The sequence below is a fragment of the Aulonocara sp. 'chitande type north' Nkhata Bay genome, linkage group LG20 (genome assembly GCF_057382095.1).
Source record: "Aulonocara sp. 'chitande type north' Nkhata Bay isolate Kocher_YH1m ecotype deep benthic linkage group LG20, A_spYH_male_GT1.1, whole genome shotgun sequence".
Classification (NCBI taxonomy): Eukaryota; Metazoa; Chordata; class Actinopteri; order Cichliformes; family Cichlidae; genus Aulonocara; species Aulonocara sp. 'chitande type north' Nkhata Bay.
The window spans coordinates 6,130,366-6,155,139 of NC_141363.1; the positions used below are offsets into that span (position 1 = coordinate 6,130,366).

Sequence of the window (24,774 nt, forward strand, 5' to 3'; positions counted from 1 at the left end):
AAGCAGCAGTAATAGTTTACAATAACAAGCTAGTTGGATCTCTGGTCCCACTCTGGAGCATCATGGTCCCAGTCGCACATAGACTCAGTGAATAAGACAGGATCGGTGCTGAGTGCTCCCAGCTGGTAGATGGGAACACATGGCTGGACATATGGCAGAATTCAGAGCTCCAGGATTTGTTGATCCAGCAGCAAGGTCTTCATGTCCTGACAAAACACGATGAGGTGGAAGCTCCACATCAATTAGCGCTTTTCCAAACAAGTCAGGCCAAGGACAGCAGGATCCATACACACCTTCAATCACACACAGACATAGACACGCACACACTGTTTCATATAAACATACTCGTTTACTGTAAAAGGAAGTGACACGTTTTCTGACACAAAGTAATTCACAAGTTATAAGCTCACGTGCAAGAAGCTGTGTAGTTTCAGTCGTGTGAAAATCGTGCACTTTCTAATATGGGCAAAGCGCCGGTAACTGTGAAAGCACACTGAAATAATGCATTGCCCCCATAAGGATCAGCATAACCATCATGACTATTAAACCACTATCCCAAGATTAAGGGTCAGTTCACCCACTTTGCAAAACATATCTTTTTGCCTATTCCTTTATGATGCAGAGAGGCATTTTCCCGGATTTTTAAAAAGAGGAAGGCGCAATGAGGTCTAACAATTCGGACAGGATCCCACCACAATCTAGCTGCTGCTGGTAAAGATACACATGATACACTGATTGGCTTGCTTGAGGTGGAGGACTAGGTGCACAAAAGAGTCCACATGGGATAATAAAAGATGAGCAGTGAGATTTATAGTACACAGAGTGGAGACAGATTGATTTGAAGTAGACGGGCGAAAAGATGATTGGACTAGAGCAGTGATGTCAGCATTGAGTTTTACAACACGGGAAAGGGGAAGCGATGTGAAGAATAGACTAGCAGCCAAACACCTGGGAAATGGATAGATGTTCAAGATACATCTAAAACTTTTTCCTGGGTATTCCAGATAATCTAAGATTGATGCTTTAATCTGTTTTTCAAAGTTTGCTTTAAATTTTTTTTTAATCTTGTTTTGTAAATTGTGTAACTGACCCTTTAAAAGTTAATGTATTTATAACACCAACCCCTCCCAAAACATGCCTCTACTCTGACAGCCCTTTGAAGAAGTAAAGATCCGGCAAAATGCCCTCACTTTCTAAAAATGTGCTTAGTCTCACGATGTAACATTTAAATTGGGCCTTTTGATGAACAAGAACATATGTACGTGCTCTTAAACACACCCACATATATACCCATAAACCCGTACACACATGTTCTCATAAAAAACCCTCACACATGCATTCACACGCCATCATCCTATAGCCGTAAGATTGCCTTTCCTTTGATGTTGGGATTGAGTAACTATAGTGAGAGGTCGAGCAGGAGCTTTAGCAGCTTATTGTCTACTTACGGCGCACATCGGAGACCTCGACGTCCATCGTTGTTAGCTACATTTCCAAATCTGCCCTAATTATGTCACTTATATGCATTTGCTTGTGCTAATTGGGATAAATGTCCAGCTTTGTAGTTTCCCAGCTGCAGCGGTCATATGTCAATCACCAACACCCACTCCAGGTCTGCAGTGTTGTGTCAACAAATACCTTCTTAGTGGATAAGGCAATTTGGGCTTTTCAAAACATGTCAGTTGCAGCTCTGTCGGTGCTGTCAAATAGACTCTTACACACCAGTTCTGAATAGCACTCTGAACACAGAGTTCACTGTTTGGTGCCTGATCCTTTAATAGAGAACATTAAACGTGAGATTTCAAAGAGGATGTGCACCTTTTGCTCAGGAGCTAATGGTTGCAAAGGGTTTTTAGCACATTTAATAAACTATATTATGCTAAAAAAAACCCAATAAAGGTGTGACCATTGTGTGAATTTTCTCTTTCCCTTGCACTCTCTCTTTTTTTTAAACAACCATCCACTACTATTTGCTGCTTTTGTCACCTAATAGATAATATCTTTAGGTCTTGGATTGATGATCAAGTAATACAAGCACAAAAAACATGATACATTGAGCTTTTTTGGGCTATTTTCTTACTAATAACAAAAATAATCATAAAAATGAACCCCTGCTGAGAACTACCTGACTGGCATTTTTCAATAGGGAAGTTTTCTTTAGTCTAACTACATAAAAGCTTCCCTTAACAATTTTGCGAGGGCTGTCCAAATCATTATATTTTAGCTGAGTTGTGTAGTATTTTATTCGTATACTGAGATTTCAGAAGAGGTTAACCCATGTATTTCTTCAAAGCCATAACATTCAGGGAATGTGTCTGCATTTTCTTTTTGCAAAATTCGTTCTGACCGCTCGCTGTGTATACAAGTCAATCATTTCCCAATTGACGCTTATGCATTAGCTGTGCGGCGGTTTGTTACATGTGGTTTTCTTTTGAAGTGAAATCAGGCAAATTAGAGGTTCAAGTATATGATACCGTATTTCCCGGACTACAAAGCGCACCTAAATATTAGCCGCACAAGCTAAAATCAGGGGAAAATCCTGTTTTGTACATACATTAGCCGCACCTGACCAAAAGCCGCAGGTGTTTCAATGTTGACTTATCATATGTAAGAGAATATGCACAAAGGGAATTGTCAGGAAAGAGATGGCTGTTTGGAGACATCACTTTTATTAATATTTTGAAAAACAAGTTATGGGTACATATTTGCACATGTAGTACATAATAATAACCTACAGCACACCAGAACAATAGATTCGGCCTACCTTTTAGGCTCAGGTGCAGTGACACAGCTTTAACAAGAAGAAAAGTCAGTCATTCACCACCATCTTTCTCTTCTTCCTACGCACTAAAACCACCAAAGTCCTCTTCTCCAGTGTCGGATACAAACAGGCTCATGATGGCTTCGTCATCCACTCTTCTTCTCTCCTTCGTTGTCACTTTCAAAACCAAAGAAATCCTCATTGTCAGTGTCAGAGTCGAACACCCTCAGAAGGGCCGTGGCGGTGTCCTCCTCTCCATCATGCAGCAGTCCAGCCCTTCAAAATCCGTTGGTGATCGTGGATGTTTTCACACTTTTCCACGCTGTCAGAATCCACCGGTGGAGTTGGGCATAACTTGCTTTTTGGGCATAACTTGCAAGTTTATCGCTGCTCATCATCCACGACTCCCGCTGAACGCGTAGCGCTACTTTGAAGTTTGTTTTTCGCGCTACTTCGTACGGCACTACGTTGCCTGGCGGACGGACATGTGACTAACATACCACTCTTGAACCCCGATCCTTCCGCCAGGCAACGTAGTGCCGTACAACAGCGGAACACACAAAACAAATCGTCTTACGATATGACAAAAATCACGGACAATCCATAGAAAAGCCGCACCTGACTAAAAGCCGCAGGGTTCAGAATCAGAATCAGAATCAGAATACTTTATTGATCCCTGGGGGAAATTATTTTTTGTTACAGTGCTCCATTTTAAACCAACATTAAGACAAGACAGACAATACGCTAACTAAGAATAGTACAATATATACATATATATACATACATACATACATACATACATAAGTCACTTATAAATAAATATTTGGAAAAGAAACATGTGTAGTTGTAGCAGCAAACAGTGTGTTAAGTGGATGCGTTGTACAGGGAGATGGCCACAGGCAGGAATGATTTCCTGTGTCGTTCAGTGGTGCTTTTCGGTAATCTCAGTCTCTCACTGAACGAGCTCCTGTGACTGACCAACATGTCATGGAGTGGGTGGGAGGTGTTATCCAACATTGTCTTTATCTTGGACAGCATCCGCCTCTCCGACACCACCTCAAAGCTTGTGCAAAAAGTAGCGGCTTATAGCCCGACATTTACGGTAAATTTATATGATTTTCTGCGTCGGGTTGTAGCGGTGATTACTGTGTAATAAAGAAACCCAGATTAAATATATTCAGTATATTCGTAAACAATAATCACCAATCATAAGGAGTATATAACTTTTTAAAATGCTTTCCCTACTTTCTAAGATTAAACCAATCCCCAGCTGTGTGTGTAAAAAAAATATGGGCTTCCTGTTACTTCTTTTCTATTTATTCTGTGTGAATAGCACAGTAGAGACTGATATTCTTTGGTCTTGTCGACAATGCTCAGAAATACTCGACCCTCACAATTGGTAAAGCTTTTTGTGAAAGAAGCCCATAAGCTTTAATGCAGGTTTTAACACTGCAGTAAGATACCCAGCCAAGCCTTTACATGATGTGCGCCTGTGAAAAAGGTGCATGTAGCCAGAACAGAGACTCCTTTGTTTGCATGTCTGGGGTCTTCCACGGCGTACACACTGAGGTAACAGTCCAACACAGCCAGAAGATTGCATTACACATAACATCTCTGTGCTTTTTAAAAGTGAAAACCACAAATCAGAAACAGTTTTGATGGGGCAGCTCAATGTACACCTGGACACAGTCCACTCAAGCAAGATGTTTTCAAGGCTTTAAATACTGTATGGTCTCTGTACAAAATATGCATGCATACTGCACACATGGGCAGTTTGATGGAATTAATATTTTCCATGTGGTTTTTCCTGATGCGATTTCAGCTTATAAGCAAAAGTGTGGGTGGGTTATTATGTTTACTGGCTTTGCTTGTATCTGCCCACACACACAAAGCTAAGTCGATAGTTTGTAGAAATAAAGATTATGAAATATCTCAATTATCCCAATTAACTAAAACATGTTTGTGTAAGCAATAAAGAGTTTTAAATCACTTTCCTGACTCCAGACCTCCAGCGTGCCATATGTCACATTTCTTCTTTTTTTTTCTTTCAGTTAAACACACGGACGTCTAGTGTGCGCTTATTGACTGCTAACTCCCCAGCTATAAAAACAATGAGCCAATCAGCCAATTTTCTGACTGGGGTAAAAAAAGTGAATATTGTTTACAGAAATTCCTAAATCAGCACTTTTTTTTTCCTTCCCAGAAATGTGAAAGTGTTGTTTTGAACAATAATTACTGCAACTTCTGTGTTAACTGAAAGTGACAAAAATATGACAATCTCTGCTGGAGGCAAAATAAACCCCAACTCAGAAAGAAAAACTGTTGAATTTCAGTCTTAATAATATAATGAAAATGGCAGCGTGCTAATATCAGCCTTGTATATGTAAAATAATGCTGGTTGCACTGTATATTTTTGCAGCACTGTAACAGCGGCATGGGAACGATCACAGCCAAACCAAAATGGCTTCCTTCACCCACGCCAACACAAATTCTAATTTTGTATAAAGAGAAGTGCTCGTGATTTGGATTCATATCAGCCCGATCAGTCTGCAGGATTTCACTGACTTTTACGTTCGTATATATTTCTCTAGATTTTTTGCACACCTCCCCTCGCCCTAAAGTGTAATAAGAGTCTGTGTGAAGAAGTCCATGTGTGTATATGTGCGTGCTGAGGATGAAGCCAAAAAACTGAAGATAGGAAGGAAAATTTATTTAGACAAATATTAGAGAAGGAAAAAATGAGCCAGTGGCATGGGGTCGAGGGGGGCATACTTGTTGCATTGTATCCCATTGCAGAAGACAAAGCTTTGGGGCCACTAGTCCTTGGAGAAGCAGCAAGTTTCAGCCTGTTTATGCCATTGCATTTTTGGCTTCAAGGTGTCTCGCTGAGCTGCGCGTCTCTATTGATTTGGCTGACTTTAGGAGAACAGTGGCTGATGGTCGAGATCAGAATAGAAATCTAACTTGTTGGATGCAGACTTGATCTTTTTTCTCTTCATTCTTCTTTTTCAGGCTATAGTTCAGTCTGTTTATTTTTGTATATTTCTTAAGTCTGCCACTCCACCCAGCGCCTTTGTCCCGAAACTGTATTGCTTTCACACATGTGGATTTGACTAAGCTTCATATGCACAAACTAGTACGTCGGCAGTCGCTTTGGATGCACTTCAGTTCAGCTGAGTGAAAATTTGTTGGCTTTATGGTTTGGTCAATAAGGAATTTGTTAAAGAGTTATTATACATCGCATTTCAAACCACTTTTCTTTTGTATAGAAAATTTATTTTCCTTAAAAAATAAAAGTGCTTTGTCTACCTTAAAACTGAAGTTAAATGCTACATTTGTTTATTACTTGTAATGCAAAAGTCAATCAAATGAGTAAATTTACCTTAGCACAGAACGTAAGTTTAGTACATGAATAACTTTTTTTTTTAAAGAAGAACCTTTTCACAGGACTCTATGCAATCCTATTGACGACTAAGTACACCCTTACTGCGTTCATCTAAAGTGAGAAGGTAAGTAGCAGCCAGATGTTGAAATCAACTGCACTTGATTAACTGATAATCAGCAAGCAATGCTGCAGTTATCATGTTAAACGCTAAAATTCAATACATTTGGAAAAAAACAGAACAAGTATGGCTTGTTTGGAAGGTTTGCCAGGAGAAAGTGTTTTGTCTGTAAAAAATGAAAAAGAAACCAACAGAAAAACATGACAGCATGGCTTAGATTTGCATCCGAACAAATTACGAGACTTATGGAACAACGCCCTTTTGGCAGAAGAGACCAAAGTGAAGGTGTTTGACCAGAGTTCACAGCTCCCCATTTGGCAAAAACCAAAGACACCATATTAGCACAAACACCTCACGCAAACTGTCAAGCATGGTGGTGGAGGGGTGATGATTTGGGCATGCTTTGCAGTCATTGGACTGGGGCATTTTACAATTAATGTGTTAACCGTGAATTGCTCTGTATACTAAATTATTCTCAAGTCAAATGTGAGGCCATCTGTCTGACAGCTGAGGCTTTGCTGAAACTGGGTCATGCAATAGGACAATGATAGCAAGCACAGCAGCAATTCTGCAACAGAATGACTGAATAGAGAGAGTTGTGCATCAACTAACACCTGTAAACCTCAATAAAAACTAGGATACGGTGTAAAGAAGAGTGGGCCAAAATTCCTCCACAAAGGTGTGACTGTGATAAAGTCTTACAGAAAACAATTAGTTCAAGCTATTGCTGCTAAACGTGTTCCTACAACCCACTGAATTGTGGGGTGTACCTAGTTTTAAACAGGACTATTTATAGTCCTGTTTAAAACCTTCTCTTTCATATTAATGTATATGAGGTTTGGTGTCTGATATGTGGATTTTATTCTTGCGGATACATTTTAGCCTTACTCATAAAATGCACACTTGCTCTTTTGCTGTATTGCCAGCAGCTACATTCACATCAGGATCAGTGCTGACCAATAAAAGAAGTATTTGAAGTACCGTAAAAGGACAGAGTGTGGGGAACGGTTAAAGTGGACATTTCTTCATTTTGATCAGGGAGAAGATGGAAATTCTCTGAGATAAATGTATAAAGGATGAATAGCAAAACCTCATCAAGTAGCAAAGGAAGGCTTTCTGAGTGAAATTAGTCCAAATGCATTGCTTGCTAGGAAGTATGCATATCGCTTCTCTGAGAGAGCTTAAAGGATTAACATTTTAGCAAATGTGCTCATTCACTTTCTTGGCTAGAGTCAGATGAGAAGATTGATACCGTTATAACTTCTGCTGAGTAAATGTGAAGCCAGACAGTAAGTCTAGCTTTTTCAAATGAAATCAAAAGCAGTCTGGCACATAACCCCCATAAACAACATTTAAAAAAAAATAACTTTAATTATCACGTTAAATAAATGAACTATATCTTAACAATTAGTTAATTGAGCTTTGAGTCTGAGGTGCTGCCAGGTTTTATTTCCAGTATTCTCCCAGATTAAAAAAGTGGATAGCTCTCTTAAAAACATCTAACATGATGATATTTTGTCAATCAGTCAGTCGAGCTCCAGATGTTGTTTGCTCGGTATAGATCCAGCGCTCCCTCGCTCTATTTTCTCTACCTCTATATTTCTTTCTCTCTCTCTCTCCTTCTTTCTCTCTGAGTCAGAGATACCTCAGTACACCCTGGCACCGAACACCCAATGTGGGCGATGCTGATGTGAAAAGGCACCGTTACTTAATAGTGACTCACAGTGCACCATTATACCCCCACCACCATGACTGCAAACTCTTCTCACTTCGCAACGCTCTATCTCCCCACCAAGCTTCCCCTTATACTTCAGTCTTTCTATCGTCCATCCTTGCGTTCTTCCCCAGCAAGATGAAAAACAGGGGGACATTTGAGACAAAGGATGAAAAAATAAAAATTGAGGGTCTGAAAACGCCAACACGCATCTCACTTCTTCTTTAAAAGCTGCACAGAGCCGCTGGCAAGGTCGGCAGAACGAAGTAGAGATACATATTGCGCGGCGTGTATTTAAATTTCAAGAGAGCGTACAATTCAGGCGGAAAACAGCTATGAACCAGCGCTGAGGCGTCGATATCTGAAAACAATGCTGGAGAAACATCAGAGGAACATCCTCACAACATCCACACCCATGCTAGGAGGGATTGTAAGATACAGTTGGAACCAGGAATTGTTAGTTCTTTATGTAGGTCAGTACATGTCAGCCAATAAGTCCAATTACCATTGCTCTCTGAAATAGAATGGGCAGTGACCTCTACTCTGCTGTCATAGGACTGAAATGGATGGAAGGATGCCTCTGATATAAGTGATATATATTTTCATTCAGAATAATAATAAAAAAAGATAAACAGAGTCTAGAGTAGATGACAGGATGACAAATGGTTCGAGAAAAGGAGTCCAAAGTGATGTGAGAAAGTCAACATTTTCATTGTTGGAATATGAAGAGTTTAATCTATCATCTTTTGATATCGGAGGCTTTAAAGCACGTCTAAACGATCCACTGTCACACTCTTTTTAGTGTACTCCCTCAAATAGTACAGTACATACCCCGCAGAAAGGCAGCACTCCCCGAAAACAGCAACTTATCAGCAGCAAGAGTGCACTCAATGATTCATACACTCTTTTAAGAGAACTTGAAACCTTGGCTCTATTTTGGTCCCGGCCTCTCTCCTCCTCTCTCTCAGTATATGCAGCACAACGGAGCACAGGGATTTAGTGGGACTAAGTAGTTTGATATTTCTATTGGTTTTCTGCATGTATTTCCACTCTCTCTTCCCTTTTCTCCTAGTGATCTTTCTCATCATATGGAGACCAAGGTCATGGCTGATTGAAATATAATAGAAGTGTAGACATCTGGCCTAATACTGTGGGAAGTTAAATCTATTTTAATGGCCCCTGCCGCAGTGGATTCTCTCTGATGCACTCTTGCGCTTCACTGACAGTAAATCACAATGTTCTCTTATTGCCCTGACTGGAATGAGGGCATAGAGAAAGAACAATGAGGGATCCACATCATTTGTTTTCACCCCTCCCTTGCTTTTTCCTCTCCTCTGTGCTCCTCCTCTTCTCCCCTCTCCACTCCGTTTGCGACTCATAAAGCAAGGGGCTTAAAGAGAGTGACATCATGAAAATAAAAATAAAGGGGATTATGGGCAAGCTATTGTGCCATATGTGATTACTGGGGCTTCCATGTTCCCTAGGGGAAGATGAGTGACTACGAGACAACATATTTTATTTATTTATACAATTCGCTCTAATGAATAAGAATAGGAAATGTGGCTGAGCCCACTGTATTGTGCCCTTTGTCAGGAAAAAAAAATGAAGAAAAAGAACTGCAGCCCTGGTCCAAACATTAAAGAATTTTCTGCTTCTCTCTGTTGCAGTACAAAGATCACCCTTCATCTTTAACTGAGTTGTTTTTTCCCTTAAATCGAACTGACATAAATGTGCAGCGCATGGCCCTTTTTCACACCTTTTCAAAATACTTCCTTTGCGGCCGTGTTTTTAGAGTTCACGTACAATCTAGTACAGGTCCACCCACATCTGCAATGGAGAGTCAGGTCCTTTTTACCCACCTAAATGAGATCCATTTTGATGTGACATTTGAGAGAATTACCAGTGCATAGGGGAGCAGGGAGGAGGTTAGCTCACTCTTTAGCGATTGGTTGAAGCTTACCACAGCCCACCTGTCCTTTAGTGACGGACGCTACCTATGACCCTGAGCTACTATTGGATGCGGTGAAATAGCCCCCCCCACACACACTTCACTTATCCCAGTTCTTTCTTTCTGTCAGTCAACCTGGTGGGTCTGCTATTCCATTCTCCTTCCATTGTACTTCGCTGTCTGCTTTTCTTGATACATCACCCAAATGGAGTTCCTTGGCGTTTAAAAGCCAGGTCAGATAGCCTCTGTAGACCCCGCAGACTGCCGCTGTAATGTTCACTTGTGTGGCACGCTTTAGCTCAAACACACATTGATGATGAGTTTGATTTCTGCCCTTTCTCAGTGCTGCAAGTTTCATCTTTGAAGGTGAATTTTAAAGATTTAGCATTGCCACCCGTCTATCTCGACCACACAGGGTGGACGTGAAAGCCGTTATATATGCATGGCCAGCTGTTGTTTGTCACCAAAACCGTGCTGCTCTGTCATTTTTAACAAAGAAGCATATGGCTGAATGACTTTCCATAGGATGCTTTATACTCATTCAAAGTTATCGAGTTTTGTAATGTATGTGTGTTCTGTTAAAAATAAAAATAAGGGAACACTTGCACAATTTTAACTTTTACTTTTGGTGTATTTTTGAATCCAAGTCTCAAAGTGTTGATGATTATGGTTTCCGCCGACCATTGTCAGTTAAGATCTTAAACTTGAGTATTTCATTCATCGAGTGTTTCCTTAATTGCAGTAAGTGGATAATATCAAAAGAAAGACAGCTAAAACGCTAATAGCAAAGTCCATCCAAGACAAGCCGCTCTTGGCTTTGGACAGTTCACCTCTCTTCAGCCATGACAGGCTCTCTGCGTACTGTGCAACATTTTCATTTTCCTGTATTTGATTAACATGTTATTGTTCCCGCAAGAGCCGTCTTCCACTAAACACCTACAAATAATTCCATCGCCGAGCTAATGACTTCATCTCCTCTTCTCAGCCATTTGGGTAAAGAAAACTTTAAGTTAAGCCAACTAACACATTTATGTTTAATGATAAGTTAATTACTGAAGATTGCTTGACAAACTGGAACGGTGTTTGGCTGCGGAATTTTTAACCTGCAAGTTTACACATAAAAGTGAAATTTTCAGTGTTGAGATTGCCATGTATACTGAGAGTTTAACAGCATCTGCTGTGTGCATAAACTGAGCAAACACAAGTTTAACAGGCTTTCAGGTAAAAACATTGCATAAGGCAGTGACTATTTTGCTGAAAAAAATAATTCATTACTGTTCTGCTAACTCTAAAGGGGGAAGCGCAATATCTTGAAACAATACAAGCAAGAATCAAATAAAATTTAAAAAAATACTTTGACCTTGAGAGCTGTTGAAGGGATCGATCTGTTTGATTATAGCTTTCCACTGAACCCCTAAGCACTGTTGTTTTAGTATAAAAACTACCATTAGCTAACTAAAAGAGAAGTTAGCCGAATTCAAAGCATGAGTAGACTCACAAAAAAACCCTTTAGATGTATTCCCTTTGTACTGGTCATCTCCATCAGAACTCCATAAAAATTTGAGTTGTGCAGCTTGCAACTATGGGAAGGTGTTGTTGTCTGTGACAACTTGCAGTTATAAAGCCTATCTCTGAAGATATTACATGCATGGTTTGTTGTCTTCGCAAGTAATGGTGCAGCTCCTGAGATGAGCTAATAGAGGGTATCAGCCGCACTTTAGATAGAAAAGATTCATCTTAACCCGACCATCATTCACGGATTAGAACCCGAGGTCCAAAATGCCGTAGAGCAGGTTACAAAGACAAGCCATTTTCATATATTCATTACCTCTCCAACTTCAAAAGTCTGCTCCTGATCTCAGTAAATGTAATAAAGCACATTGTTTTCTAACGCTGATATGTATGAATCTACCATAGCGGAATACTTCTTTAATATTTGCAACTGGCAACATTTTTTGTCCTATTAAAAATAGAAATGTTTAATATTATCTTGCATTAAATATTGAATTTAAGCAGCAAGTGTCCAGAAAAAGATAAGTAGAAGACAGATTTAATACTGGCATGCTAAACTGTATTGTTATGTTTAATTGGATCCCATATGTCTAAAGAAGAAAATGTGAGACTGAGGATGCTGTGCAAATTAATTAAATTTTTTAAAAACTACATTACAACATTGTTGTAAATGCTGTGGATAAATGTTTAAGATCTGAACTCCTAATTACTTTGTTAATGTTACACTGGCAGCAATAATAAACAGTCTAACAGAATGTAGAGGACCATTCTGGTTCCTGAATTATTTTAGTAAGGGAAAAACACCCAGTTTTTTTCATAAATCACACCCTGTTTATGAGTGTGTGCTGGACGACTGCTGTATTCCTAGTGAGTTTCTGTGGGTGTACCCATAACCATAGCAAACCTTTTCGAAGTCAGACCATAAAACCTACCATCAGTTAGGCTCGATGGTCACTCCAAGTTTTTTGCATTTTGTATTCTGGATAAGTTTCCTCCCAGATGAATGTAGAGGCCAGATTTATAACTAGTCCGGTACCCCTTTACATCAACAGATAGGTTTAACCTCCAACATTAGCGGTCTGGTGGTTTGTGTGAACAGAGTGGCCACGGATAGAGTCAAATGGCTGGCTTGAATTATTGTTTCATTCTGCCTCTGTTCACTATATATATTATAAGAGTCTGGATCGACATGAATGGAAACTGCAACTCAACTGGTTGGAGAAGACATACAACCACAAGGCAGTAATTCTAGTTGTTTTCCAAAAAAAACAAGGAGTGGTTTAAGCATGATGATAGGTACTTAAGAGCCACAAGTCGCATCTGTGAACTTAGTTATAGAATGTGAAAAATAGGTGTTTTGATGTCAAGTCACAAGTGATGTACAAAAGAGATTTGGTACCATCATGTTTAACTCAAAGAATAAAGATAGATTAGAAAAGAACCAATAGAATCCAAAGTAATGTCCTTGTCTTCAAAAATGACGGATTTGCTGAAATTTCACCTCTACAGAGGAGGGTGAAGGTTAGAGAGAGAGAGATGGCTGAATCAACATTTGGTGTTTCTTTTTGACCTGTCTCTCTTTTATCCACTCCTCTCCTTGTCCTGAAAGACAGTATATTTATGAATTATTTATCCATGTTGGAAAATGTTAAACTTGTGATGTCCTTGTCCTGTGTCTTATCTCCAAGGGCATCATAAGAAGCTGTAAAGAAAAAATAAAACATTTAAAAAGCAATGGAAGGCACAGTCATAAAATAGCCTTGACAGAATTCAAATCTTGGTACAGGCGTACAGTATATATGACAACAGCAATGTTTCTTCTTACGAAGAAGAAATGTCCCAAATGCAAGATGTGTTTTTCACTGTAAAATTGTACCAATCCTGAGTTGTTTAAATCCCCTAAATCTCTGATCACAGTTCTAGAGATCGTATAGTAGCAGTATTAACTATTCAGCATCATTTTGGCTATTCAGTATCAGTGTGGTGTCTGGCACATTACTCATCCTGATATGAACAATCATACAGTGAATTTCTTTCTAAAAGTTAATTAATTGGCGATAGTTTAACCTCTATGCCTCTTATGTACCTTTTGAGGGGGGTTGAGGATGACAGCTACTCATTAATACCAAACAAGCCTCAAATTCCATCCTTACATGAAGATTGAGACTTTAATGATACATTGGCAGGGCAGGACAATATCAACAGTAAGCGCGTTAATGACACTTTGTTTGGTTTTTGCACTTTTTGCATTAGAATGTAGCTACTGGTACTTACTTTGGTGTTCATCCACCCATTTTCTTCTGCTTACCCAGCTCAGGGTTGTAGGTGGGGCTGGTGCCAGTCTCAACTCTCATACACCCTGGACAGTCTGTCACAGGGTTTAGACACAAAGGTAGACGGCCATTAATACCCATATACAATTTAGAATCACTGATCAACCAAACCCATGTTTTTGGACTGTGCATGAAAACCACCTGGAGAGAATCCAAGCTTAGTGGAAACTTGCAAACTCCAAAGAGAAAGGCCTCCTGAATTTGAACCCAGGACTTTCTTTCTGTGAGACAACAACGGTAATGACCACAACACCATGCTGCTCTTTCTTAGATGTCACATCATGTCAGAACCTGTTCTCTGGTGACCTCTCCAGCCTTAGTTTTGTGCTTGGATGCTCAGACCATTACCACCATGCTGTATATGTAGCCATAAGTCACAACATTATTATCCTATACAGGGAGTGCAGAATTATTAGGCAAGTTGTATTTTTGAGGAATAATTTTATTATTGAACAACAACCATGTTCTCAATGAACCCAAAAAACTCATTAATATCAAAGCTGAATGTTTTTGGAAGTAGTTTTTAGTTTGTTTTTAGTTTTAGCTATTTTAGGGGGATATCTGTGTGTGCAGGTGACTATTACTGTGCATAATTATTAGGCAACTTAACAAAAAACAAATATATACCCATTTCAATTATTTATTTTTACCAGTGAAACCAATATAACATCTCCACATTCACAAATATACATTTCTGACATTCAAAAACAAAACAAAAACAAATCAGTGACCAATATAGCCACCTTTCTTTGCAAGGACACTCAAAAGCCTGCCATCCATGGATTCTGTCAGTGTTTTGATCTGTTCACCATCAACATTGCGTGCAGCAGCAACCACAGCCTCCCAGACACTGTTCAGAGAGGTGTACTGTTTTCCCTCCTTGTAAATCTCACATTTGATGATGGACCACAGGTTCTCAATGGGGTTCAGATCAGGTGAACAAGGTGGCCATGTCATTAGTTTTTTCTTCTTTTATACCCTTTCTTGCCAGCCACGCTGTGGAGTACTTGGACGCGTGTGATGGAGCATTGTTCTGCATGAAAATCATGTTTTTCTTGAAGGATGCAGACTTCTTCCTGTACCACTGCTTGAAGAAGGTGTCTTCCAGAAACTGGCAGTAGGACTGGGAGTTGAGCTTGACTCCATCCTCAACCCGAAAGGGCCCCACAAGCTCATCTTTGATGATACCAGCCCAAACCAGTACTCCACCTCCACCTTGCTGGCGTCTGAGTTGGACTGGAGCTCTCTGCCCTTTACCAATCCAGCCACGGGCCCATCCATCTGGCCCATCAAGACTCACTCTCATTTCATCAGTCCATAAAACCTTAGAAAAACCAGTCTTGAGATATTTCTTGGCCCAGTCTTGACGTTTCAGCTTGTGTGTCTTGTTCAGTGGTGGTCGTCTTTCAGCCTTTCTTACCTTGGCCATGTCTCTGAGTATTGCACACCTTGTGCTTTTGGGCACTCCAGTGATGTTGCAGCTCTGAAATATGGCCAAACTGGTGGCAAGTGGCATCTTGGCAGCTGCACGCTTGACTTTTCTCAGTTCATGGGCAGTTATTTTGCGCCTTGGTTTTTCCACACGCTTCTTGCGACCCTGTTGACTATTTTGAATGAAACGCTTGATTGTTCGATGATCACGCTTCAGAAGCTTTGCAATTTTGAGACTGCTGCATCCCTCTGCAAGATATCTCACTATTTTTGACTTTTCTGCGCCTGTCAAGTCCTTCTTTTGACCCATTTTGCCAAAGGAAAGGACGTTGCCTAATAATTATGCACACCTGATATAGGGTGTTGATGTCATTAGACCACACCCCTTCTCATTACAGAGATGCACATCACCTAATATGCTTAATTGGTAGTAGGCTTTCGAGCCTATACAGCTTGGAGTAAGACAACATGCATGAAGAGGATGATGTGGACAAAATACTCATTTGCCTAATAATTCCGCACTCCCTGTATGGAGTACAAAATGGAGCCCAACTGATTTATTCGTGTGCTACTATTAGCTATTTTGCAGATTATTGTATTTATAACAGCTGTTAAATTAAAAATTAAACATTATAATGAAGACACAGGAGAAACACCCTTCAACCATGTTATGGTTGGACAAACCATTGCATCTTGTTAAATGTAGAGGTACTCATATAGTGTCTTTCCACTGCAAGTGTCAGTGTTCCAGTCACATATTCATCCACACAGCACTTTTATCTGTGCCTAATATCTTTCTAACATTTTCACACACTCCGATGGATACATAAGGAGTAACTTGGGATTTGGTATCTTGCTCAAGGATACTTCGGCCTGCGAACCAGAGTTGAAGAATCGATCCACCAATCTTCCAACTTGTAGACTACTGTATATACAGCTGCCCCGAGTAGAGTTGACCAGAGCATAAACAAGTAAATAAATAACTATGCGTAATAAATATTAGGGAAATCTGTTTGTGTTTCGTGTATCAGAAAGAAAAAAATATCGGCTGATGTATCAGAATATCGACTTTTTAAATCACCAAATATCGGTATCAGTATTAAATATTCCATATGCATTAGGCTCTAGTGGAAGGTGCTAGAGTCATTTTATAAGTGGGGCTACACTGGCAGTCTGACCCTGGGAGTTGAATTCACACTGCTCAGCTTCATGAATGTTGAAAACCAAAAAACCAACGAGAACGCTCTCGGTCATGCCCTTGGCCTGATAGACCACCAAAGGGTTCGACTCTTCCACTAAAAACTGCTGTTTGATCTCTTGATGCAGTCCTGTTGTTCTCAAAGTTCTTCTTGAACGCTATATTTCAAAAGCCGAAAAAAGAAAAGTTTATGCTCCACACTCTCCAATTTTTAATTAATCAAGAACAATTTTTTTAAGAAAGATCCAAGAATTTCAGTGAAATAAAGGTTAGCACAATAACAGAAACAGCTGTGACTCAGTGGGGTCTCATGAATCGGGCTTCTTTGCACATACCCTCACAACGTTGGGTCCTGAGCAGGCTGGATCAACACTTTGGGGATTGTTGTGCAGGGAGGGCTTTTACCCTGGGGTGCTGAGCTTAGGTGTGTTTTTTTTAATCGTCGAAGTGGGTGATAAATGTCACAGTAACATTGCCAAGACCCAAGGTTTCTTAGCAGAGCATTGCATTGAAACAAGACAGTCAGTGTCATTCACTTTACCTGTCTGCAGCTTTAATGCTGTCGCTGATCAGTGTGCAGTCAAGTCAGTTTTGTTTGTATTCTTAGTAAATTTAATCGGCAGCATTTGTCTGTTAAGCGTAATAAAAAATGACAACAATAATAAATGTTAGACAAGGAACAGACATTTGCACAACTTTTATCATGGGAAAAGAAATTGTCAGCGATAATATTTCTAAGCAAGTGCCAAACAATGCGAGCGAGTGTCGTGAGAAAGAGAAAATAGCACATCATCCCCTGATGGTAAACATACTCCCTTTTATTATTATTATTTTCTCCCTAATGATAGTTCACATTATGAGACTTTTATCCTATCTTCAAGCACCAGTTCTGCTAGTGGGGACATTGTAGCTGTTCCTCAACATTTCTTGCCATTTGTTTGCTAAAAGTATTTGTTTGCAAGATGAATTGCTGCACTGGCAGGCGAGATGACAGCCTACACGAAGATGATATTGAATTGATTTCTGAAATGTTGCAGAACGGACTAGTTGATGTGTACCACGAGACATGAATAATAAAAATTCTATTAAAAAGCTCTTGAATGGCTGACAGTGGAATATTATTTGTGATGATTAATTTTCTTCAGTCATTATAAAGGGGAGTTGGCATCAGATTGCCTCTGACAAAATTGCTTTTCACTCCCTGGTGAATACCCTCTGTATGCTTTTTGAGAGCACAAAACCATATTTCTCAGCGCAATATTATGTCAAGATAGGCCCTGGAAAAGACATTTCTCATGTATCACCTTATTAGTGCCGTAAAATCTGTGCTGTTTTAACTGCTGGGGTCATTTGGCATATTCTGCATACATTTCACAATGACTCTGAGGTTTGACTAGTCCAGTTTTTTCCTTCCATTTCTAAAAATATGATTGGCATTATAATTACAAGCTTATAAAATAGCCTCTAAGTGACTGTCTGTCAGTGGCGTTTTTCAACGTAATGAATTTGATTAACTGTATCTTAAAGGCGTGCAGGCTGACAGTTTGTTTCTTCAAAGCTGTCAGGATTTCTGAATTATTCTGTGCAACATCTGTTGTCTAACTCTAATTAATTTGCGGCGTACATTTGCGTTGAATGATTTCTTTAACTTTTGCAAGTGCGACAAAAATTTGCATTTCTAATTAATTTTATTTTCAGCAAAACACACTGAATCGACTGCCGCAGTTCAGCGGTGTCTGGAAGTGTCTGCACAAACAACACGGAAACAACAGAAATCAGCAGGTGCATTTAAAAGCTAATTATGAAGCTTTTTATTTACTCAGGATCAGGAGCGTCTTTTGTTAGCTGTTTCCTTCCCCGGATGATTACTCAAGTTTGTTTTGCCATTCAAATGCTTTCTAATAGCACTGGAAGGGTTTTATTGATATTGTAACTAACTATGACACTGCTTTGACATGCAGGTACATAAGCGCTCCGGGGCGGAAGGATCGCCCATAGACAAGACCTGTCCTTGCATTTTTCTTTGTGTTTGTTGATAGACTGTGTGCTAGGGGGAAAAAAACGAAAGTCTTATTGCGACTTTGTTCCCAAAATAAGTAAACGAACCTGTCTTCCCCTTTCCTCTTCATGCTCTTCTAAAAAACAGATTGCTTTTCTTCTGCTTTTTCAGAGCTACTCCAGTCAGGGCAGAGGCGGCAGTGGTGGCGGAGGAGGAGGAGCTGGGGATGAGGACTACGAGATCCCCCCCATCACACCGCCGAACCACGCCGACCCTTCTTTGCTCCACCTCATGGAGCACGAGTCAGGTTACCCCTTTCACTCCCTGCCACACAATGGCTTGCTCAACACCTACTCCTACCCCGAGCTGCCCGCACTCATGATGTCCAACATGCTGGGTCAGGAAACTCACCTCCTGTCTGGGCCTATGCACTCGGTGAGTACTTTTTTTTTTTTGTCCACCTTTTTAGCTGTGGCACTTTCTGCTCATGCAAGTCAAGCGCTGTGCCAGGCTATTAGTCTTTGTGGTCAGAGGATTGGAAGGTATCCAGCAAGTCAGCATAGAGAGCATTTCGTCTGAAGGTTTTACATGTTCTAGTCCTTTTAAGATTTTATGTGCTGCATCGAACAATATAAACATATATAAACTGTAAGGCCACAAAATAACCAACTCTTCTGCATGCTGATCATGTTTTTTCGTAATGGGAAAGCATTCTTCTATTAGAGTCATAATTAACTTGGTTCGAGGCCAAGGAAGCAGCGCTGAAGTCTGAGCAAGGCCAAAGTCTAAGCATAAATACAGAGAGCTGCTGTTTCCTTAACACCGAGACCACTGCAGCAGAACTTCTTTAATATCTGCACAGCTGCGCAAGTCAAAGATTTCATTGCCTCGAAAATGAGCCAAGAAGGGATGGAGAAACTCATTGTGGCGCGTTTTCTTTCGTTACAATCAGCAAATCCAAAAAGGAGAGGGGTAAGGATGAGTGGGTGGGGGAGGAGGGAGGGGATCCCTTGTCAGCTACTTTTTTATTTCAAAAGGACGCCAAGGACCTCCATTCTTCCCCTCAGTTAAAGGGACTTTCTCCCGTGTTAAACATGCTTCAGACTGAACATGTAAACACCCCCGGCGAACACATTCAAATGCTTTAATCATAGGATCGAATCAAATGAATTATAGATGGCCCGCGTGGTGAATTATTCAGCGTTATATACTTTCATCTGACATAAATATTACTTTTTTTTTCTCCGTGGCCTCCGTCATGAATATTTATGCTTTAATGTGAGCATCCGTGGCATTTATCCCCCGTTAATCAGGTCTTATGTGATTTTCAGAATCAAACCGCATAAGATGCAGACTCTTATTTTTTTTCCGTGGGTGGTAGCTGAGGCCTCCATTAAAGCCAGTCTTCAGGATTAGGTCACAATCCACTGGCTACTTTGCTGAATGTGCTCGGGTGCAGGAGGACGATGCCGCTGGCTCGAACGTCTGTCTGCTTTTTAGCGCGAGTGAACGCTCGAAACAAAGTGTTGATTAAGCTTTTAACATGAGAGCGCATACCCTGCGTCAAATGCGTGTGCACGGCACGTTTAAAGTTTATGTTATGTCCGTGTATGTATGTTCAATAAAGCCTCCAACCCCCTTTTTTTGGCCGGCAACAATTTCGAAGCAAACAAAGAGGGAGTACCTGCCTCTTAAACCGCTTTTGTTTCACCTTTGCAATTATTTATTTTCAAATAGCCCTTCAGGGTAATGTTCCATTTTCTTATTTCACACCCCCTTTTCTCATAAATGAACCGTCATTGTAATAAATCACCGCACAAACAGAGACTTGCACACACTGTGAAAGGTCCAGAGATTTATGTAACACATTCATGTTTCCCACTTCCACATTTTAGTACTACTCTAGCAGAGGCTGGCTAATAATAGCTGCTATTAATATTTCTTGTTGCCTAGCAACCCCAGCAAGTAATAGCTTACTCTGGAAAAATAGATGACCGATAAGGAAGAAGGAGGAGGGGTGGTGGTGGTGGTGGTGGGGTTGGAATGGGAAGGGGGGGATTCAATTCATTTATTATCTCCTGGGACAAGAGGAGCTTATTTCTGAGGCTGAGGAATAGGAAAGTAGGCTGTATATGAGAAATATTTTAACGCAATTGGAGATGACGTTATTTTCATTTTGCTTCCATTAGGGATGTTTCATTTGATGTTTCCCCAGCAAAGTCAATTAACCTTAATTTCATACTGATAAAGGTATAATAAGGAAGATTGAATTTATGTCTGCTGCATGCTTAAAGAATAATAAGGGTGGATAGAAATAAGCTCTCAGTGTAACCAGGGGCAGCAATGAAGAGACAAGCCTTTACCTTTGTTGTATTGTATTGACAAAAACCTTACAATAAACTCACAAAATTGAAGGAGATAACTGGGAAAAACCAAAACGCTAATCATTCAACAGCCTTCTTTCACCACCGCCGCCGAAGCAAATAAAAAGTCGACAGCATTACCTTAAGGATACGCTTCTCTTCAGTAACAGCTATCCTTCACTGCACATTTAAAACCTCCTACAAGTACAAGCTCAGCTGGAGCAACAGATACGCTTCATCTCGAGGGATGTTGTTGCTGTTTTTTGTACAACATTTAGCCTAAGGCTAATGCTCTGTAAACTTCTCGCTGCTTTGGGATTCGCTTTTTCAGCTCACATCGATCCTACAGCAAACAGAGTTAAATCATTACAGGATTGAGAGCAGTGGATTGACCATCACAGTGCTGCATGGGCACATACAGTAATTTTGCATCAGTTTGTCCTTGTAGCTGTAGTCTGTATTAATAATCTTGAGCTTTCTGACCGCGCGGAAGTCATTTCTCTTCAAAAGCCCTGTTTTTTTTTTTCTTCCTTTAGTCAGACAAATTTCTTTTTTCCATCTAATTGTGATTCCACAGGCAGCTGAACTATTACAGTAGCTGGTGAATCAACGAGATGCGCAGTGGATGTAGGGAACAAAAAAAAAAAATCTGTCAAATAGATGCATTGAATGTTTCAGATTCACTGATGTATGTTTTTGTTTTGTTTTGGGTTTTTTTCCATTTTTATTTTCATCTGTCAAATCCAGCACTTAGTTGAGATCCAGAAGTTGATCCTTTTTGCTGCGGTTGCGTGTTGTTCATCATAGCAGTTCTCAACTGCCAGTTTTGACCCATTTCTTAGACTTAAAATTACACCTTTTACAGGAACTCCAACAAGAAGCAGCATCAACACTGCTGTTATAAAAGACAGAGCTGTCTATCAGCGAAGCTCCTACATTCTCAAAACTCCTCCTCACACCGCTGACCTAGTCTGTCAGCTTCTCTGAACCGAGCCAAGTCTTGGATGACTGGATACTGTGAAATGTAACATGCTGTCGTGCGAATGCTCATTGCTGAGGGAGAATCCCTGTCTCATCCTCAGCTGCCAGCATTTCTGCCATCCCGGCACTTGGTGGAGAGGTGGCACCCAGGGGTCTCGTGTTCAACAAGCGCCCTGATCATTCAGGTCTGGCTGATGGCACAGTGGCGCAGGGGAGAAGGAGGGGCTGGGGAGGCGGGGGGGTTGCAGGCAAGGTCAGTCTCTTATAAAAAAATTAAAGCAAGAGGGACCCTCGCTGGGAGGCGGTAATGAGAGGTCGAGGAGGAGTTTGTACAGCGGCCCCAACGTGGAGCCTTGAGGGGGGGCCACTGTGTTTAAATATTCAAACAGAGCATGAGGCCCTGTCTCATTACTAGTGTAATGAGGCCAGTTACAGAGCAGGAAAACCCCTGCCACCAAAAAGAAGAAAAAAAAACACTGGCCAATTTCACAAGTTTCTTACACACATCCAGCCACATGACTCCAGCCAGGAATTGTGTAGAGCTTTGATAAATATGTGGTTCTAGTTTAATATCTCTGGCACAGCGATGTGTGACTGACAGGCCAGTTTTAACCCTCTGCTGACAGGTTGATGTTGATATCACGGACAAGTTGTCAGTCGGAGTTGTTTTGGTTGGTTGGTCGGTTCATTTTTGGTGGCTTGTGCATAGAAAACTACAGCAAGCTCAGCATTCACTTTCATATTTAGCCATCTTGATTGAACATAAGCATTAATTTTAAGATGCATCCAATAAAAGGTCTTACTTTAGTGCAGTTAAAGGTGTCTTCACATCATAAGTAGATCGTGTTTGCACCCTGCTACTATTTGTGCAGCATGTGGGTGCTCGGTATATATGTGTGTGTTGACCATGTGCGTGTATATTTATAGATATATGTGCGTGTGTCTTTGTTTGCCTTTGTCTCCAGAAAAAGTAGAAGAGTAAGCTGCAAGGTTAGGTTGGCTTGGCTTAATTTGATTTTGTTTAATCTGGAGAAAGAAATTCACTTGCACCGCTTGGCATTTGCGACAAGGAACGGCTACGGAAAGGCCACAACTGTTTTAGGGCGGTGACATAAAAATCGTATTGACAGCTGTGGTTATGGAGAGTGCATGGATGTAAGATGAAGCTATCGAGCTATCGAAGAGATCAAAGTGAGTTAAAATAAAAGTGCACACGGTCATGTTTGAGATATTTAGGATATTCGGAGATGCTGAGTTTACAGAAAGTGTTCATAGTAGAATCTGTTTGTTGAGTACTTAGGGTGAAGTGCAAGGTGTCAGTCTTTCCTTTGTCCGCTATTTAAGTAGATTTATCTAAAATATTTTCTCAATATTTGGAGTTGGGTTTGACATGACATGCTCAGTGAAGCTGGATTTTTTTTCCTTTTAAATTGAAACAGCCATCTTTTTTCCATCGTAGGTTTTTTAAGACATATCTCATATGACCCGCTTGCTCTGCTGCCTTTCACTGGAATAGATATGACATCTTGGTGACGTTCCCAGATAAATCACTTTTGGAACAGTAGAAATATTTTCTGTTGCGGCTTTCTATTTCACAAAAAAAAAAAAAAAAAAAAATTGAGAGAGGAAAAAAGAAAGAAAAAAAGACAGATGCCCTTCAGTGCTACACTCCACAACAGGGGTGAACAATGTGTCTTGTAGCTGTCAAAAGAAATGACGGCAAGATAATTGGTGGGGCATTCCCGTTTCGTTTAAACCGAGACAAGTAGGCTTCAAAATAGAATCGGGCTTTTTAAAAAAGTAAAGCTTTGTTTTGCGCTGCTCATTATGCAGGGTTCAAAATGGAGTAATGAAGACGGGCATTAACGGATTGAGCTTTAAAAACAAATGCACATTCATTGGGGCTCATGAATATTCATGCCGCTAATTCAAATAACCTTAGGCAACTGTTACATCTAATGAATATTTAAAACAGCTTGGTCACAGAGATTTGAACACTGCATTATATCTGACTTTCTAGGATCATCGTGTACAAGAGTAAACAATTAGTAATGCCAAAAACAGATTCCAGCGGTGATGAAAATACGTCTGGGAAACAGTGTCCCGTGTTGTCACATTAGTTACAGGCCGTTGGCACTCCGAAGGCGAGCGCGATGCCATGCGACGGTGTGAAAAATTGTAAATAATCATAATAATTGGTGAAATGATTTGTTGATTAATCGGGGAGCCTAATCAACAAAATTATTAAGTGGAGCAATTTTGAAATCATAATCAGTTATCACGCAAAAATGCTGCAAATGTGAGATTGTGTTGATTTTCACCTGTTGTGCTTGGGAATCGAACAGGTTCAATGTATTATTCGGACACCGAACCAGTCATCAGATAAAAAAAGTGATATGTTTATTTAGATATGTATGATAAAGAGAGAAAAGTCTTTGTTTTGGGGGGTTTAATCATCATAAAACAAATTAAAATGATCATAAACCTTTCGAGCTCGCTCAGTCAGGAAGGTAGAGTTAGCAGAGCGCGGGGAAAAAAGCTGCACCTGGCACAGTGGGCCCTTGGGCGACACGAGGGTTGACTAAACATGTTTATGTTTACCGCCTGGCGCCCTTACATGTTACAAGGCAGAGAATCCCATGCTGGCCACTTAAAAGAGGGCCTTCCTATGAAGGGATCAGTGTGGTGACTCGTCCTCGCCACCACCGCGACGCTAATTAGGCCCACCGCAAAGCCAGCCTGTGGGGATAATGTCCCATTATTAGAGTCATTTGTTTCAATTAACCGCTCTGTGATTCTACAATAGCACTGCGCAGCCCAGCGCAAAGAAGCCATTACTCTCGCCCAGGGAACCAATGAGGTCTGGGACGAGAGTGTTTGTAAGAAGGTTACGGATACCTGCCGCTGCCAGCAGTCGTGCTGTCGTGCTCCGCATTTAGCCCAGTCTCTGATGAGTTGTTTGAGCCCTGGGAGAGTGGAAAAAACTCCTTATTCAAATCTTTTTCTAGAGCTTTTAAAGACTGTTTCTGAC

The 24,774-nt window shown here is 40.5% G+C and overlaps 1 protein-coding gene across 5 annotated transcripts in view; it reads left to right on the forward strand.

Moving 5' to 3' along the window:
* Positions 1-24,774, forward strand: part of LOC147304993 (TOX high mobility group box family member 2-like) — an 82,824-nt gene that overhangs the window by 40,156 nt on the left and 17,894 nt on the right. For all 5 annotated transcript variants that reach the window (XM_086278119.1, XM_086278120.1, XM_086278121.1 and 2 more), the window contains one exon: positions 18,571-18,834. In XM_086278119.1, coding sequence (XP_086134245.1) covers positions 18,571-18,834 — 264 coding nt within the window. The remainder of the gene's footprint in view (positions 1-18,570; positions 18,835-24,774) is intronic.